Source organism: Rattus norvegicus, chromosome 15 (assembly GCF_036323735.1).
Source record: "Rattus norvegicus strain BN/NHsdMcwi chromosome 15, GRCr8, whole genome shotgun sequence".
In the NCBI taxonomy this organism is placed as follows: domain Eukaryota; kingdom Metazoa; phylum Chordata; class Mammalia; order Rodentia; family Muridae; genus Rattus; species Rattus norvegicus.
Window position 1 is genome coordinate 51,955,317 of NC_086033.1, and position 18,233 is coordinate 51,973,549.

The 18,233-nt window shown below is 50.6% G+C and overlaps 1 protein-coding gene across 5 annotated transcripts in view; it reads right to left on the reverse strand.

Annotated features, from left to right (window-relative positions):
• Nucleotides 1–5,993: 5,993 nt before the first annotated feature.
• Nucleotides 5,994–18,233, reverse strand: part of Bmp1 (bone morphogenetic protein 1) — a 44,288-nt gene continuing 32,048 nt past the window's right edge. For 2 of the 5 annotated variants that reach the window (XM_039093690.2, XM_006252285.3), the window contains 5 exons: nt 17,078–17,203; nt 11,344–11,471; nt 10,759–10,972; nt 9,103–9,353; nt 5,996–6,683 (listed from right to left, as the gene is read on the reverse strand). In XM_039093690.2, coding sequence (XP_038949618.1) covers nt 6,549–6,683; nt 9,103–9,353; nt 10,759–10,972; nt 11,344–11,471; nt 17,078–17,203 — 854 coding nt within the window. In that variant the 3' untranslated portion in view covers nt 5,996–6,548. Of the gene's footprint in view, nt 6,684–9,102; nt 9,354–10,758; nt 10,973–11,343; nt 11,472–17,077; nt 17,204–17,538; nt 17,863–18,233 lie in introns of those variants that run through there. The other 3 variants (NM_031323.1, XM_039093689.2, XM_063274694.1) reach the window with 3 other exon arrangements.

Consider the following 18,233-nt stretch of genomic DNA (forward strand, 5'->3'; position numbering starts at 1 on the left):
TTTTTTTTTTAAAGGTAGGGTTTCTAGTCAAGTTAGCTTCCAACTCCCTATGCGAGATGCACTTGTACTTCTAACCCTCCTGTTCCTGCCTCCACAGTGCTGGGGTTACAGGTGTGTACTGCCATGTCAAGTTTATATGAGACTGAACCCAGGGAATTTTGCATGCAAACACTCTACTGTGCCACATCTCAGCCTACCACACCACCCAGCCTCTTTCATAAGGCCCTACCCTTAAGAAAGGCAAAGCCTCCTAAACCCATCACCACGGAAGCTGAATTTTGAACAATGAACCTTGAGTTTGGGGCATATGCAGGGCAATCACAGTAGTGCCTCTGAGACTGAGAAGAAATGGATGGAGTAGCCAAGTTGCTCTGTCTACAAGAAAGGTCTCATGGGGATGCCACCTGAAACCACATGAACATGCCCCATTAGCCAACCCAATAGCATCCTACAGTGGCTGGCAGGGCTCAGAATACAGGGGTACAGCTTTACCCCAGTTGAAGAGACTTTAGAGACCATGTGGTCTCACCCTGTACTTTCCAGAGGCAGCACTGAGGTATCTAGGGAGGCCTCTTATGGCTATGTGACTAAAGCCCCTGGGTCTCTGATGGAGTCCTCCCTACAATCTCGGCCTGTCATGGCTCAGACTCAGGTGCCACTGGATTTCCCTCTCGAACAGCCCTGTGTCCCCTCCTCCCTGGCAGAACTCCTTGGTTGCAGATCTGAGTCACCTCTGTGCCTATTATTATAGACTTATTAAAATGGTTCTCAGCTGCAGTGGAAATGTTCCAGAACTGTCAGAGGCACCTTACCAACACCGCCTGAGTCAGGGTCAGGTTTACATGTGTCATGGCGCACCGCCACCTTGGAATAAAGAAAACTGAAGGGCAGTTCACCTCAGCTGAGGGCGTGCTGGCAACGGATTGCTCCTTCCACACAGCAGCTAAGTTTGTGTACATGCTGTGGTATTATCCCTGCCCCACGTATAAGACACTGAGGCATGAAATTTAGAGGCTTGTACCTGTCTGTGCCAATTCAGAAACGGGAATCTTACATTCAGCGGCCCGGGTGGCTGCCTTCTTTAGAGTATGTCAGTTTATGGACCAGTTAGACCCAGGCAGTTAGACCCTATCTCCCACGTAGTGACCCTTTCCACTGCTCTTCCTGCTAACCCAGAGCGCCAGGGGGCGCCAGAGAGTCATAAATGTCACAGAGGCTTATTTTAAAGGAGTGGGTGGCAGTGAGCTCAGGATGGGGAGTGGATTCTTTTGCCTCTAGGAAGTATGGATTCTCAGAGATCTTAAGAAGGGTGGGCTTCTGTCTCCCGTTTGAACGCCCTTCTTTTAGAAAGAGGGACTGGCTCTCAGTCGTCATTTTAGGGGACAAGAGTGTAGAACAGAGTAAGCCTGTTTCTTTCTCCATCTGGATGGTGGGCCATTCTCAACACATGACCATCCCTAGACAGAAAGTACCCAGCAGAGAGAAAGGTGTCAGAGGATTCACTACAGCTGTACATACTGGCATTCTTCCTAGCTTAGGGTCTAACCTGACCCAGGAAAGGAGATGCATACTACACACACACCATCCACAGGAGGCTCAAGGTAAGGCCCAAGGTGGACTGTAGCAGAAGGATCTGAGCTTGTCTCCAGCACTGACTGTAAAGGGAACTAAAGGCTAGTCTCGGGGTTATAGGTGGCTGTCCCCACTGTGCAGGTGCAAACGTGGCCATACCCCTTTCCCTCCGAAGTATACATGACCCCCACATTCTCCTCTGCACTGCTGTGCACCTAACTTCCCCTCCTCCCTGGCCAGTATCTATCTATACTTTTAGTTCTTGGTGGAAAGGATTTCTGTCTGTTAAGAGTAGAGGAACAGAAAGCCAGTTTCAAGGGCTCTGGAATTTCCTCTGCCTTCTCTTTGTGGCTTCTCTGATGTTAGGAAAAGAGGTAGCTGAGATCCCAAGGAAATGGACAAAGAGAGACTGTACCCTGAAATGGAGGGAGGCCTGATTTAGGAAGCTGAGTTGAGGTGCCCATAAAAGTGTGGCTGCAGCATCTGGAGAAGATTGGAACCAGATGTTCCAGGATGGGGGACAGGGAGAGCGTCAGGCAGGAACAGCAGTTCTGTTCAGGAGGAGGCTGGGTTGTGTGTGTGTGGGGGGAGCAGTGTGGTAGCTCCTGTCACTCCAGGGAGAACACCTGGCTCCCCCACCACCACCAGTTTTCCAAGGCAGGCGCCACTGTTTTTGCAAACTGGAGCAGCCAAACTTTTCACAGATTCCAGAATCTGTCTTGTGTGTAGGGACAATCAGGCACAGGGTGGAACTTGGGAGGGACCCAGAAAGGCCACCAGCTGGCCAGAAATATGTCCTTACTGCCCCACAGGCACCTACTTGCTACAGGCTAAATATCACACACAGAGAGAGGGTGGACAGAGGGAGAAAACAAGTGTACCCAAGGTGTGTATTCGGACCAGGGATAGAGAGCAAGGCAGAATGAGGAGCTAGTTGGCAGAAAAGGCCTGATCATTAAGAACCTACTATCGGCCAGGCAGAGTGACAGGTTGACTTCAGAGAGCATTTCCTTCCTTCTCCATAACCATGTCAGGTGTTCCTGTCATTAGCATGATAGTACAACACGACCCAGTCTCAGAGAGGTTAAATGAGTCATCCAACATCACACAGCACCTAGAGACAGAACTAAGGTTCAACAATGTGCTGGTGGTGTTGAATCTTGGGACCTGTCTGCTTCTGAGAGGATGAGAAGAAAGGAGAGGAAAAATTATGAGGGCAGAGTTGGGCACCCAACTTTCCTGATTTGACAGTAGATGCCATGGTGGGCTCTGGGTTCCTTTGAAAGAACCTCAGGGGCTTCCCCACACTGGGCTGCATTCTGGTGGCATTAGAGCCTGCATGGTGGGCTTTCTTGACTGTCTCTAACTATAACAGGAACTGACAGTGGGTAGCAGGTTTAGGGAGCAGACAACCAGAAGTGGATCACATGGTCAGTGTCATAGAGGTAACTATCTTTGGGGTGTGCTGGCCTCACTGCCAAAGATTGAGAGGTTCTTCCAGACAGCATGGTTGAGAGAGTCTGTGGCTTGCTTCTCTCCTCCTGACTCTGGGACTAGAGGTGTGGTGTAACTCTTCCCTGGATTTTCCATAGCTGGGTGTTTAGGTCCTTGGAACACTCATGGAGACAGTTAAAGGAGCCACTGGGCCTTTCTCGGCCACGGGATTACAGGTATTGCACTGGAGTTGACCTAGTTCAGATTGCTAGGTGTTTAGGAGTGAGGATGGGCTGGTCCTAGAGGGACCATGATTTACTCAACTCTTTTTTTTTTTTTTTTTTTTGTCTAAAATATTTTTTTTTATTGACTTGAGTATTTCTTATATACATTTCGAGTGTTATTCCCTTTCCCGGTTTCCGGGCAAACATCCCCCTCCCCCCTCCCCTTCCTTATGGGTGTTCCCTTCCCAACCCTCCCCCCATTGCCGCCCTCCCCCCATAGACTAGTTCACTGGGGGTTCAGTCTTAGCAGGACCCAGGGCTTCCCCTTCCACTGGTGCTCTTACTAGGATATTCATTGCTACCTATGGGGTCAGAGTCCAGGGTCAGTCCATGTATAGTCTTTAGGTAGTGGCTTAGTCCCTGGAAGCTCTGGTTGCTTGGCATTGTTGTACTTTTGGGGTCTCGTGCCCCTTCAAGCTCTTCCAGTTCTTTCTCTGATTCCTTCAATAGGGGACCTATTCTCAGTTCAGTGGTTTGCTGCTGGCATTCGCCTCTATATTTGCTGTATTCTGGCTGTGTCTCTCAGGAGCGATCTACATCCGGCTCCTGGATTTACTCAACTCTTAAAACACATTTCCATGGGGCCAGCAGTTAAAAGTACTGACTGCTCTTGCAGAGGTCCTGAGTTCAATTCCCAGCAACCACATGGTGGCTCACAACCATTTGTAACTCAATCCAATATCGTCTCCTGGTGTGTCTGAAGATAGCTACAGTGTATTCTTTTTTTTTTGTTTTGGTTTTTTTTTTTTTTTTTTTTTTTTTTTTGAGCTGAGGACCAAATCCAGGGCCTTGTGCTTGCTAGGCAAGCGCTCTACCACTGAGATAAATCCCCAACCCCAGCTACAGTGTATTCTTATGCATAAAATAAATAAATAAATAAATCTTTTTAAAAAAGTTTCCACATCCTGCAGTCAGCTTGGAATAGTTCCCTAAGGAGGAGAGCACTGCTCTGCGTTCCTCTCATCTACCATCACCCTACTCTGGTATTGTGTTCTTAAAGTCTCCACCCCTCCTCCTTCTCCCCCTCCTCCCCTCTCTTCCTCCTTCCCTCTTTCCCCTCCCCGCCCCCCTCACTGCCACTGTATGCTCATCACCCTTACTTTGGGCTACCATTGCCAGGCTACAAACAGTGCAGAGAACCTTGAACTAGCTACAAGGACCTGCTCTGTGCTCTTCACATCTACTCCATACACTTAATTGGGAACCCATACTGTGGCTCCAGTCCTACACAAAAGCTAGGTAGGTCTCCATGATGCTCTGCACCTTCTACTATTGGCACACTGTCCCCTGTCAGTCACTGCCTGCAAATGAGTGAGATGCCATGTTATTATTGTTCATAAGAACCCATGCCCACCTCCCACCCCCCTCCCAGAGTGAAATAACATGTGCATCTCAGTGACTGGAAGCTTCTAGGTTTAGAGAAGGTTGTGATCTTCTTGGTTCCTTTGGGCATATGCCTTGAGATCTGGGATTGTGCTCCTTTGGATTTTATAAGAACCTGGAATAGGGAGAACTGTGACCACTGAATACAGTCTTTCCTGAAGGAGTCGGTAGGTGATCAGAGGGTATGGGAGATGTCAGGTGACTCCCGTCATTCAGGAATCCTTGGCTTCTGCTTGTGGCCCTACAGGTTGTGTTGGACATCCCTACAACAGGAGGGGAATCAAGGGTAAGTGATAGCACCCCTGGGCATCTCCTGTGCACAAGCAGGGCTCCAGAGCCTCATCTAAAGTCCTGTCTATGGGGGATGGCTTCAGGCTGGCAGGGAAACATCCGATGTTCTGGAAGGGCCCAGGTGCACTGTCTACTTTCCACCACTGCTTTCTGCATAAAGGCCTATATGAGGTGTACCATGCATGCTGCTCCCAGGGGGTGGTCCAGATGGCCTGGTACAATGCCTACATCTGCCACAGGGAGGAGCTTGGGACTGATGGGAGAATCCTAGCCTCTCAGGGAGTCCTGCGTTAAGGCAAGTCATTGGCTTCCTCCAGCCTCAGGGAATAGCTAGAAAGGGAAGACAAGCCTTGTCCCACTTCCTTTCCCTGTGAGGCGCCTTCAAAAGTCCTAGGGGGAGCCTCCTCAGAAAGGAGGGGACAGGGTTCTCTTCTGGCTTTTCCAGGCTCCAGTCTGGGCCTCACTGTTGGCAACAGCTGGGAGGAGACTGGACAAGACAGCACCCTTTGTCGCCTGGGGAGAGGGGCCCAAGCTGGAATGTTTACTCAGCGACTGTTGAACAGTCCCAGCCACCCTGTCTGAGTAGAGGATCCTCAGCTGGCATTCAGCATCTGCAGGTCAGGAACAGACCTGTCTTAGCTAATGAAGGCCTTTCACTTGTAGTGGGCTTGCCAGCTAGACACTCTTACCCCCTCTTTCCTCCCTCCCCAGACCAAGAGACAGAAGAGCCAGATGGACAAACATACCCTAAGCCTCTTTTATATGCCTCTTCCCTCCTCCAGACGGCCTCTTTATAGAATGTTCTACTCCTGTTGTGTGGGAGAACTATAAGCAGCGTGTGTGTGTGTGTGTGTGTGTGTCCACCCCAGTGCGAAGTCACACCCTTAGGGGTTCTGGAATGTTGAGAGGGAAGGGCAGCCAGCAAAACCAGGTGCTTTGGCTCCATTACTGGCCTCAGACACCCAGCAAGCTCGAACATCTGGAAGAAACCACCATGCCCCCGCATCATAGACAGCATCTGGCACAGGATATTGGCTGTAACACTTTCTGTTTATTGGTTGGGGTGCCCTGGTGTGGCCAGTGAGCCTAAGAGAAGCCCTGTCTTACTTATCCACTCCCTCTTCTCCAACTCCCCACCACAGCTCTGAGGGGTACCCAGAAAGCATGGAAGCGGTGGGTCAAAATAAAATCAAATCAAGGCTGGAGAAGGGGCAGGAAATGTACATTACAATGAAGATTAGGGCCACCGGCTCTACACAATACAGCGTGTAGGGAAGGCCGCAGGGTCCTGCATAGAGACTGTCTTACCCCAGGCAGGGCCCCAAGGAGGAATGGTCACTTCAAGTGTCTTGGTGGAAGCTCTGGTTCCCTGGCCCACTGACAGGAGGCAGTGGGAGACTGGCTTAAGGAGTCCAAGTCTCCTACCTCCTGACGACGCCTGGCCCACTGGCCCAGTAGGTCCTGGTGCCTGGGGGTGAGGGACAATGCATCACCATCTGCCTGTCACCCCCCGTCCCCCGTTGTCCAGTCTGGGTGATCTAGGGAAGCAGGACTCCAGTTCCCACTACTGAGCGGGAGCCATGGTCACTTCCTGCTGTGGAGTGTGTCCTGGAACTTGGTGCTTGTGTACCGCAGGTGAAAGCCTTTCTTGGAGATGGTGTCATCAGAGTGGAACTTCACCAGGACAGAGTCTCCGGCCGAGTACACTTCCTCAGGAGGCTGCCAGGGAGAAGGCTGGGCATGAGGAGCTGGGATGGGATTGCACTTGCTGGCTTCCCTCCCTGAGGTCCTTGGTTTCAAGATTCCCCATGAAGCAGGTGGTGCTTGACTATAATCCCAGCACCCAAGAAATGCAGCCAGAGGAAGAGCAGTCTGAGCTCCCTAGTGAGAATGAGACCACTTGGTGTGTGTGTGTGTGTGTGTGTGTGTGTGTGTGTGTGTGTGTGTGTGTACGTGTGTGTAGAAGAAAGAAAGAAAGAAAGGAAGAAGAAGGAAAGAAAGGAAGAAAGGAAGTATGAGAGAAAGAGAGGGGAGAGAGAGAGAGACAGAGACAGAGATATAGAGACAGAGAGACAAAGAGAAAGAGAAAGGTTGATGGATATAGGGCTGGAAGGACGGCTCAGCAGTTAAGAGTACTTCCTCATCTCTAGAGACCCTAAGTTCAGTTCCCACAATGGGTGGCTCACAACCACCTATAACTCTAGTTCTATAAGATCTGATACCCATCTAGCCTTCTCAGGTACTGCACAACCCACCCACCCCCACACACACTCACAATTAAAAATTGTATTGTTTTTTTTAAAAAATGAAGCAGTTTCATGCCACCAGGAATTTAAGGGTAGCTTGTTGAAAGATCAGAATCAGAGCTGGGCAGGTGTAGTGGTCTTTATCTCAGCATTTGAGACACTTAGGAGGCAGAGGCAGGCAGACCTCTGTGAGTTCAAGGTCAGCCTGATCTACATAGTAAGTTCTATCCAACCAGGTTTACAACTTGCCTAAAAACAAAACCAATTCACCAAGCTAAGCTCAGAGCCAGCCATTGCATGCATGCATGCATTCATTCATTCATTCATTCTTTCATCTATTTATTTTCTCTATGTATATATAAAGGGTTAGAGGGTGTCATTCCTCAGGTGCCAATCTCAATTAATTAATTAATTAATTAATTAATGAGACAGGATCCCACTGGTCTAGAACTTGCCACGTAATGGTTGGCCAGTGAGCCCCAGGGGTCTGCCTGTCTGTCTCTCTGGTGCTGGGATTATAAACCCATGCCCCTCAGAGGGGATGAACCAGCCCTTCTGTCTACTGGGCTAGCTAGGCAGGGAGCCCAGATGTGGGCTCTGCTGTCCTTCACCTATTTCCACTCCTGCCCCAGCTATGGTTCTAGACCCAATTTTTGCTCTGACTCCAGACCCTGAAGAGCAGCCTCAAGCAGGGGCCAAGGACTGAGGGAGACAGGCGATGTCTTTCTGAGGTGACTTTATGCCCTGGCCCTCCAATCATAAAAGGAATTATCCTCTACAGCCTTATAGAAATTTCTAGTAACTGTGCCAAGGAGAAGCCCTGCCTGAGTTCCTCTCACATCCCCTCTGCTGGCCCCAGCCTGGGAACGTCCCTGGAAGAACCCCTTTGGTGACACTTCATTTGTTGTGTGTCTCTGCAAGTAGGAAGCACTAATCTGACAGCCAGGGATGCCAGAGGCAGGCAGAAGGCTGTATATAGCCTCTTCCCCCACAGCCTGCTCCTACTTGGCCCAGCCTCTGCTGCTCATACTAGGTTGTAGTTCAGCCCCTAAGGGGAGGTCCAGCCAGTGCCTTTCTTGGGGCAGCAAATGAGAGGAGAGAGAGGCAGGGGCTGCATCAGAGTGTGTGTGTGTGTGGATGCGTGTGAGGAAAATAGTGAAGGATGACAGGAGGAAGAAGGGAAAGGAGGGAGGGAGAGGGAAGGGAGGGAGGCAGAAAGAGACCCTAATCTGTTACTTGGAGGAAAATAAACATATCCATGGGTTGGGCCTGGCCTTTCTTACAAACCTGCCAAAGTGATTGTGCCCCCAACTTCTGCAGATCCTCTCTACACAGACTCAGAAGCAACCCCTAGGGGCCTGCTTGGATAAAAGCAGCAAAGGCTTTAGGACATAGTGGGCTCTCACCAGGGAAAGAGACAATGGTGTGGTCCAACCAGTCTAGTGAGAGCCTAGCTCAGGGCCCCTGCTTCTGGTTCTGGCCCTAACCTCTGTCCCCCATCCCCCACCAGTTCAGCCCTGGGAATCAGTGGTGGTGGTGGGATCAAGGGCTGAGTGGTTCAGGAAGAACCCTATCACCTCCATTTCCAGATAAATGCAGTTCTGCAAGCCAGATCAAACTGGCCCCAAGGGAGCTTGGGTGTGGGTGGGGCTCAGGCCAGGAGTTGTGGAAACCTTCGCACTACCCAGAAAGGACCCTGGTTTCCTGAGTAGGATAGTCCAAGCTGTGAGGGTCTCTGTGAGTGCCCCAGGTTTCCCATATTAACTTCTGCAGAGGACCGGGCAAGTCCTTCCCCTCAGCCTCCTACCCTGGGTCTCCAGGGATGCTAGCTGCATCAGTGCTGGGTTAGGGTGAGGGTCCAATGTGAAGTATGGGGTCAGAAGGGTGCTCACCCCAGAGCCACAGTAGCGCCCCAGTCTAGGAGCTGTGCTGTCGTAGCCGTCGAAGAGCTCCATGTAGTCATAGCCACAGTCGGTCTCCTCCTCTACCTCGAAGGTCTGGAACACCAACTCCACGCCATAGCCTTCCTCTGCCACAATCACCCACTCGCAGTCCACCCCTCCGGGGTAGTTGTTATCACCAAACTGGGCATGGGAATAAAGGTCTTTGGTCTTCACATCTGCCCGCACTTGGCCCCCACACTCTGCAGGGGGTGGACAACAAGATCCATCACCACTGACGACCAATCACGGCGATCACCAGGCTGACCACTGTGTTTGCACTGCTGTGCACTACCTCCCAGGACCACAGAGACAAATTCACAGCACAGAGGCCACGGGCCAGTGACAGGTGGGATCTGACTTAGCCTCAAGCAAGTGCTCTGCTCTGCACCTCCGGATAGAGACCCAAGGAGGAGGCTAGGAGACACTCCGGGGTGAGACCCTAGTAAGAGGGGATGTAAAGTGGTAGTGTCTGTACTAAAGAAGGACCCTCTTGTGTTCTAGCTAAGGGCTGTTGTAGAAGGGCCGAGCACCGTCACACTTTAAATTTACAGAGAAAACCTATGCATGTGGGTTTTGTGTATGAACCTGATTTTAAGGGTTGGCTCGAGTTTAAACAAGCAAGCAAACACTAACCAAACAACAACAACAACACAAACAAATCCCACTACTTTCGGGTAAATCAAACACAGGTTTACAAGCCAGGTGGAGTTCCAGCCTCTGGTTTGTGAACCTGTGCTGGGCACGGCAGATGGTAAGCAGGGCATGAACACAGCAAACACTCTCCTCTGCGTGCCCCTGGACTTCCTCTTACACCCTAGGGTCCATTTCTGTGGGCGAGGCAGGAAGGGAGCCTTGATGGCAGCAAAGGAAAGGGTGGGGGTGTGTGGACCTACCAGTTCTGGGATGCCTGGGACCCACCAGTCGACAACGAAACCCAGTACTGATATCCTTGGCCTGTCTGCTGGCCTCCGGGGACTGGTCTCTAGCTTCTCTCTGCAACTACAACTATGTGGTTCCCACTGCCATCCCCACACTCCCTGCTTTAGTCAGGTAACTTTCTGTCCACCCGTGTGTACCCTGAGCCCCGCTTGAACTTTGCACCCTTCCCCCACCACATGGAACAACTCTTCCAGCTCCCTCAAGCCAGTTTTTTCCTGTTTCTTTTTACCTAGTCATGATTTGCCTTATACTGTAATCATTAGCACCCAGCTTATCTCTCCTCTGGACTGAGTTCCTGGGGCAGGCGGGGAACTTGGTCAAATAAACAAATGCAGAGCAAGCTCCTTGCGGACTGGAATCTTCTCCTCTTAGCCTCATTTTCTGACCTGTACTTAGACTGTGCTCTCCTTGTTCCTAGGTTCCTTAACGATGCTTCCTCTGATTGCTGTCCCACCACCCTGTTTTCTGACCTTCATGATCCCTATGACTTCTTCCCTGCCCCTTAGTGTTCACTCTGATGATCTGGTCCTCAGAACACAATATTGGCCCTGGGGCTACAGGGCTCTGCTCTATGAACCCTCAAAGGCCAGGGTTGGCAAACAGAGTCAGCATTGTGCCCAGAGCAAACATCAGTGCAGGAGTCACCTAGCCCAAGGCCAGCCTCACCTGTGGAGTGGGAGGCCTGGAAACCTTTCCTCTGTACTGAGTTGTCTGAGTAGAAGCGCAAGAACATGCGGTTGCCGGTAGCCAGGACTGGCTCAGGCTTCTTACTGCCACAGAATCGGCCAAGGACTGGCGCCTTGGCATCACGCCCATCAAACACCTCCAGGTGGTCATAAGCGCATTCAGGCTGAGACTCAATATCCATCTCCACAAAAGTCTGGAGGATACAAGAAAGGAGCCAGGTTTAGAAGTGTGGCTAGGGCAGCTGGGGGCAAGGAGCCCTGAGATCTCTGAATCTCTGGTCTCTAGCTCATACACAACCAGGGTCGAAATCAGGGCTGTGGGATGACCATGAGGGAGGACTCAGGAATGGGCAGTGTCAGAGACATCCCCAAAATATATTCAGAAATAGGGCTCCTGTTCACGAAGAGTCATTTGCATATGAATGGGTAGATCCGGAGGCTTAGCCAGGCCCCTCTGTATAGTCAATACCTTGGACTCACACAAGTCTTTATAGATGGCAGAATCAAATGGTCACATGACCTGGGGGATCAGGGTGTCCATACAGGATGCCAAGTGGTATCTTACCAGCTTCACCCGGTGCCCAGGGGTGCTGGAGATAGCCCACGTACACTCCTTCTTGCTGGGGTACTTGTCAGGCCAGTTGGGGCTGGTGATGGTGCCACTGGTGGATGTCACTTTGTGCTCACAGCCGGCTATAGGAAATGAGTGACAGAAGGGGATGACCAAGGACCTCCCACCCTAGTGCCTCCCATGAAGAAGGGGCGCCCCTCCTGCTCACTCCGAGGCTCTGCCTCTGGTCCTCCATTCACAAAATGGACCAAAGACACACACCATTTCTTCATCATTCATTTACTCATTCTAGGAGAGAATTTAATGACTTGGTTTCTAATGAACCCTTGGTTGAGACCCCTAAGGGCAGCAGAGAGGTCCACCTTCTGTGATCACCTGGCCATACCACTTCTGTCCAGCTGTCACACTCTCCCTCACCTCAGCAACCTGGGAACGTTTATAGGTTGTCATCTTTTGGGCCCCAGAGGCCTCCATAGTCACCATTAACTTTGACACCTGACTCAGTCATCCCCAAACTCCACTCTCATTTCCATCACAGGTGACAGCAACAGGCAAGTGCCACCACCAATCATGGCCTCTCCTCAGTTCTTCAGGTTCTCGTTTCCCCTTACAACCTCACTCTGGGTTTTCCCAGCATGTATTACCCTCTTGCATTTTTTCCCAATGCTTAGAGGTCCCTAAGTATCCACAAGGGATTTGATCTAGAACTTCTCCCAACTATCAAAATTCATAATGCTCAAGTCTCTATAAAATGGTGTAATAGTTGCAGAGACCCCCACGCTTACCTTACTATAATTGCTTTCTCTTTCCCTCCCTCTCTCTCGTCCTCCCTCTCCCGACCCCACAGGTCTCACATAGCTTCAAATGTTCTTGAACATCTAAGCCCCTGCCTCCATCCCCTACCTGCTGGGATTATCAGCATGTGGCTCTCGTGGCCAGTCTATATGGCTCTGGTAAGCAAACCCAGGGCACTGTACATGCTGGGGAAGAACTTCGAGCTACATCCGCCACCCACCCTGTGCACTTTAAATGTTGGAGGTCCTTAGATCATATTTAACATAATGTAAATGGATTTTTTTCATTTGTTTGTTTAGATAGGGTCTTTCTACATAGCCCACATAAGGCTTGAATTCATAATCCCTTTGGCTCCTGAGCCCTGAGGTTACAGATGTGTACCACCACATCCAGCAACACACAGCACTGTTTGAGGAATAATGACAAGAAAAAAAAATCTGTGCAACATTAATACAGATGATTGGGGGACTAACTGTGTTTTCAGATGGAGGTCGCTTGAATTCAGGTCATGGACCCATCACCTAGAAGTCTGTCTTCCACCATAGTATAGACCAGTTGGCTGTCCTCAGCAGCCAGATGACATGGCTGGTCACCAGAATGCTGACAGACTAGAAACCCCATTCAGCTGGACCTGGTGACATGTGCCATAATTCCGGCTACAAGGGAGGCCAAGGCAGAAGGACCACAGGTTCAGCTGTAGAGTAAGTTAAAGACCAGATCAGGCAATTCAGCAAGACTTTCCTTCAAAATAAAGAACAAAAGGAGAATGGAGCTCAGAGGCAGAACACTCGCCCAAGATGTGTAAGGCCCTAAGTTCAATCTCCAATCAAAGCAAATGCACAAATAAACAAGAGGAGGATTCTAGAGAGATGGAAAAGTCAAAAAAGTGCTTATGAGCCAGGCATTGGTGGCACACACCTTTGATTCCAGCACTCGGGAGGCAGAAGCAAGTGGATCTCTGAGTTCAAGGCCAAGCCCAGTTTACAGAGAGAATTCCAGGACAGCCACAGCCACACAGAGAAACTCTGTCTCAGAAAGCTAAAAACAAACAAACAAGTGCTCACCAGACAAAAACGAATGCCAGAGGTCAACCCCCAGCACACACATAAAAGCCAGATGTGATACCACACAACTAAAATCTCAGCACCAGTGAGGCAGGGACGGGAGGATCCCTGGAGCTATCGAGTCCAGCCAAATCACTGGGCCCCAGGCTCAGTGAAAGACTCTATCTCAAAAAATATAGTGAAGAGTAATTGAGGGAGACTCCTAATGTCAACCTGTGTCATTCACATGCAAATCCTACACACACACACACACACACACACACACACACACACACACACACACACGAACACATACACATACACATACAAAATAAATAAACAACTAGAAAGATAGAAAGAACATTTGTGGCGTCCTGCCTCTCCAGGGCCTCCAGATCATTAGATCCTCATTACATTTGTCCCTTACCAAACCCATCTACCAGCAACTGTCCCAGTCCTCCAACCCGCTCAATCTACTGTCCCTCCCAGCAGCAGACCAGTCACCCTCCTGATGCTTGAAGAAACGAGGCCCTCAGATAGGAGCTCTTCTTGACTCTCCTTCCTGGTGCCTCTGAGAAAATGTAATGCCTCCCTGTGGAAATGGACCGCCCTTTTGGAAGCTGGGGTTCATTGCTGCCAGTAGCCAGGAAACACACAAAGAGGACCACCTTCTCCCAGTTCTGGAGCCCGTGAGCTCCTGAAGTCAGTCTCCCATGTCTCTTGCTCCTTTTTCCCAGCTGGTCTCCCAGGTATCTGGTCACCACCACACCATCATCACCTACACCTCCTCTATTTATAGCAACTCGAATTTCACACAAAACATGGCCTCCCAAATGCACATTTAAAAGCTGATGCTGGTTGGGGATTTAGCTCAGTGTTAGAGCGCTTGCCTAGGAAGCGCAAGGCCCTGGGTTCGGTCCCCAGCTCCGGAAAAAAAAAAAAAAAAGCTGATGCTACTGCTGGCTGCAAAGTCAGGTGAAGGCTAGCCTAGACTATGGTGTGAGACCCCATCCCAAAACAAAGCAAAAGACCAGTGTGTGATTTAGATCTAAAATGTCCCCTATACACTCAAGAGATAAAGATTTTTGTCCCCAGGGCAGCAATATGCCTCTTGTACTGTCACTGGATCATGAGGTATCTGATCTCATCAACGGCTTACTCCACTGGAGGGTTTATAACTGAACAGACTGTTGAGTTATACAGAAGTCATGTAGAAGGCCTGGAGGAAGAATGCCCCTCTAAGGATGTGTTCTTGAATGGTCCATACCTTGGTCCTGGTCACTGCTGCCTCTTTCTGTCTCTCTGCTCCCCCACACCCTTCTGGGTCACCATAAGTTAAGCAGCTTTGCTCCTTGCTCCAGCATGAACTACCTGCCATGATTTTGGCTTTGCCTGAAGTCCAAAGTGATGGAACCTAAGAACTATGGACCAAACCCTTCCCGAACCAAGATACAAGTTCCCCTCTTTACGTTGTTTTCTTCAGATAGTTTTTTGGGTGATAAAAGGTTGCTAATACAGAAGGCAACCAGTTACTGCGTGGTGGAGCTGTCAAGGGAAAAGAGACAGGTAGACACAGGCTACACACTGAGACCAGCCAGGGTCAAGGTTCATCTAACTCTTGAGTCCTCAACACACACTCTCTCTCTTTCTCTTTCTCTTTCTCTTTCTCTCTCTCTCTCTCTCTCTCTTTCTCTCTCTCTCTCTCTGTGTGTGTGTGTGTGTGTGTGTGTGTGTGTAGAACCTGCCTCTTTGTTGTTGTGTGGGAGCTGTCCCCATCACTCACCTGCAGCTTCTGGTGGCCCCTCTGCCCACCCTACCTCCACGCCAGCATTCCTGCTCTGCTTCCCATATATGCTTATATCTCTTCTCAGGCTGGGTGCCATTTCTGCGCACATTCCCCAAAAGAACCTTCAGCAGAATCAATTTCTCCATGGGAGCCAAGCATGAGGCCTGATCTGGCATTAGCCCACCTCCAAGGGAGGAATTGGGAGTGTTTCTAGGTGTGCCAGAAGGTGAACTGAGGAGCAAGCTCCATCCCTTTCTATCTAAACTGTTGGAGAATGTGGTTTGGAAAAGCAGAGGACTGGGTTCAGCTAGCTGAGGGCAGCAGGTGCTCAGGGAGTCAGAAGTTCAGTACCCAGGCACCCTCGGCGCCCGGTGGAAGCTCTCAACGTCACACAGCTTCTCCAGGGGGTGCTTCCGTCCTCTGAACTCTGCTCAGAAGCATCTTTATTTTCACCTGGGCTGTTCACTCAATGACAGCTAAGAGCCATTTGTTAGGGACTATCTCTGAGCAGAATAATGATAGCAATACAGTTCCGCCCTTGGAAGGGCAGGGTCTTACTGTTTATCGTGCAATGAATGAAGGAACAAGCTCCAAGGGGTTAAATGACTCACCCTCAAGCCACACGTTCAGTGGTAGAGGCAGTGTTAGGCTGTTGGGATTGCACTTGCTCAAGCCGGTACAGGGCACAGAATTTAGGAGTCAGAACACTGTTGTATCCTGTCCGAAGAGGCACTGGGTGCTTTGTGTGTTGTGAGGGTAGATGCCTTTTAACAGTCTGAGTATACCTTACACAAAATGCTTGGGACCAGGAGCGTTTGTACGAGAGAAGAGTAGGTAATCAGCTATAAGGATGGAACTCAACCGCAACTAAATTCAATCACGCTTCATATATACCCTACAAACATGGCCCAAAGACCATTTCTTAAATTGTAAAACTTGGGGCTGAAGAGATGGCTCAGTGGTTTAGAACACATACTGCTCTTTCAGAGGGTCAAAGTTCAGCTCCCAGGACCCACATCACGGTCCCAGCCTCAGGAGAATCCAATGCCCTCTTCTGGCCTCCACTGGTAACTGCACTCATGTGCACACACATGCCCCCTCCCCTAATTAAAAATAAAAGAATCCTTAAAAAAAAAATCATCATCATCATCATCATCATCATCATGTGGAAGCCAGAGGACAGCTCTGTAGAGTTGGCTTCCACATTTATGCAGGTTTGTAGGGATGAACTCAGGCTGAGCCATCTTGCCAGTCCCTGAAGGTATTTTCCATAGTATTTTTAGTGCGCCTGTGATTTGATTACAACCAATCACATAAGGTCAGGGGTAGAATTTCCTACTTGCAGCATCATGATACAGACAGTTCAAACAGCTTCAGATTTTTAGGACATTCTGGATTTGAATAGCCAGGTTGAGTGCCTATCATGTATATTCAGGACTGAGAGTGGCAGCCCTGCTTGGAGTCCCAGCGCGACGGCCATACACTTAGCTGTGTGACTGGAACTGCTCCAAAACTTCTGACCTACCTCCATCTTCCACAGCTACACGGTGAATAAGCCGGCCACTCGAGGGCACACATTACCCAAGTGACAGATCCAGGCCAGGCCACCTAGCTTCAGAATCAGTATTCTCAGCTGCTAAATTATGACCATAACAAACAGAAAATCTTGGATTCAGGGATTTTTGTTTTGCTTTTTGTTTTTTGTTTGGCGGGAGAGGATTTCAAGATAGGGTTTCTCTGTATAGCCCTAGGTATCCTGGGACTGACTCTGTAGACCAGGTTGGCCTCGAACTTACAGAGATCCATCTACCCGAGTGCTAGGATTAAAGGCTTGCTCCACACCCAGCCTAGACTCAGGCTTTAAGAGCATAGAAAAGGACCTTCAGCACCTGTGGACTCTTCTCCTGATGTGGACAAGGGGAGAGCACCTGTGCATGTGACCTGGGTACCACAGTGAAGGGTGGTCGGAGCGCCACACAGGAGGTACCAGGTTCCTTCGCTCCGGATGGAGACATCTGCATGGGGGTCATCTCTGGACACTGTGAGGCGCCTGGCCAGCTGTGGTCACCCTCTCCATCCTCCTCGCCCTCTATGCAGGTCTTACCTTCCTTACAGTCATGTTTGTTGTCGTGAAGGACAAAGCCGCTGCGACACTGACACTCGTAGCTGCCAAATGTGTTCACGCAGTCTTGCTGGCAGCCACCATTGTCCTTGGAACATTCATCCTTGTCTGTAGACACAAACAAGAGCAATGGGTCTATGTGGGCTGAGGTCTGCTCACCCCAGGGGACATGGGAGGCCTGGCGGGGATTCCTCCTGTGGGAGGGAGTGCTCTCGCAGGGGGACTGGGTACAGAGTGGAAGGTCAGGGTGATGATGGCGCTCTGGTCACTGCACCAGTGGGGCCAACTGGGTGGGCCTCCTTTCTGGGCAGAGAAGTTAGAGGTGGGCAGAAGTGGGTGGAGGGAGGGCTGGGGTCTGGAGCTGACCAGCATGGGGACCTCTACCATTACCTGCTTACTGGACAGACGGACAAGTGGAAAAACAGACACAGGGACAAGCAGACTGCAAGAGAAAGGAGCAGGACGCAGGGGTCCCTCTTTTACTTCACAACAGGAAATGTCACAGACACCATCAAAATGGGAGGGGGCGGGGGGAGAGGAGAGCACCAGTTCTGTCCAGCCTAAGGAGGCGGCCGGAATGGCAGAGTGGAGGCAGGGAGTAGGTGGGGCTCCAAAGCCCCCAGCCCACTCCGTCCGAGGTGAGCTTCCTGAGTAATGAAGGGTCTGGGGGCCTGGCAGGCCTCATTGGGGGGTCCGGTTTCTTTTCTGCACTCGGAATTTGAGCTGATGGGGGCGTCCCCGAGGGGGCTGCAGAGCTGGCCTCTTTTCTGAAATGAGAGAGAGAGAAGGAGAAAAGGGACAAAGGAGTGGGGGTGGAGGGGATGAAGGGGGTGGAGGGAGGGCAGGAACCAGGGAGGGCAATCAATAAAAACTAGACCCAGGGTCTCCAGACAGGTGGACAGAGAAGAGTGGGGCGGAGGGGCAGGCAGACCCACATGCAGGACGGCCATGTCACTACAGCTGGGTTAGCAGGAGGCACAGCAACAAGGAACAAGACTGAGCCTGTGGCAAGGAGAAGGGCTGGAGGGATGGCACACTTCCGAGGAGTGCACATGGGGGAAGAGAAGCTCAGAGTCGCTGGGAGAGGGGAGTGGTGGGAAGGGCTATGTAAAAGCTCTGCTCACCCTCCTTCAGACAG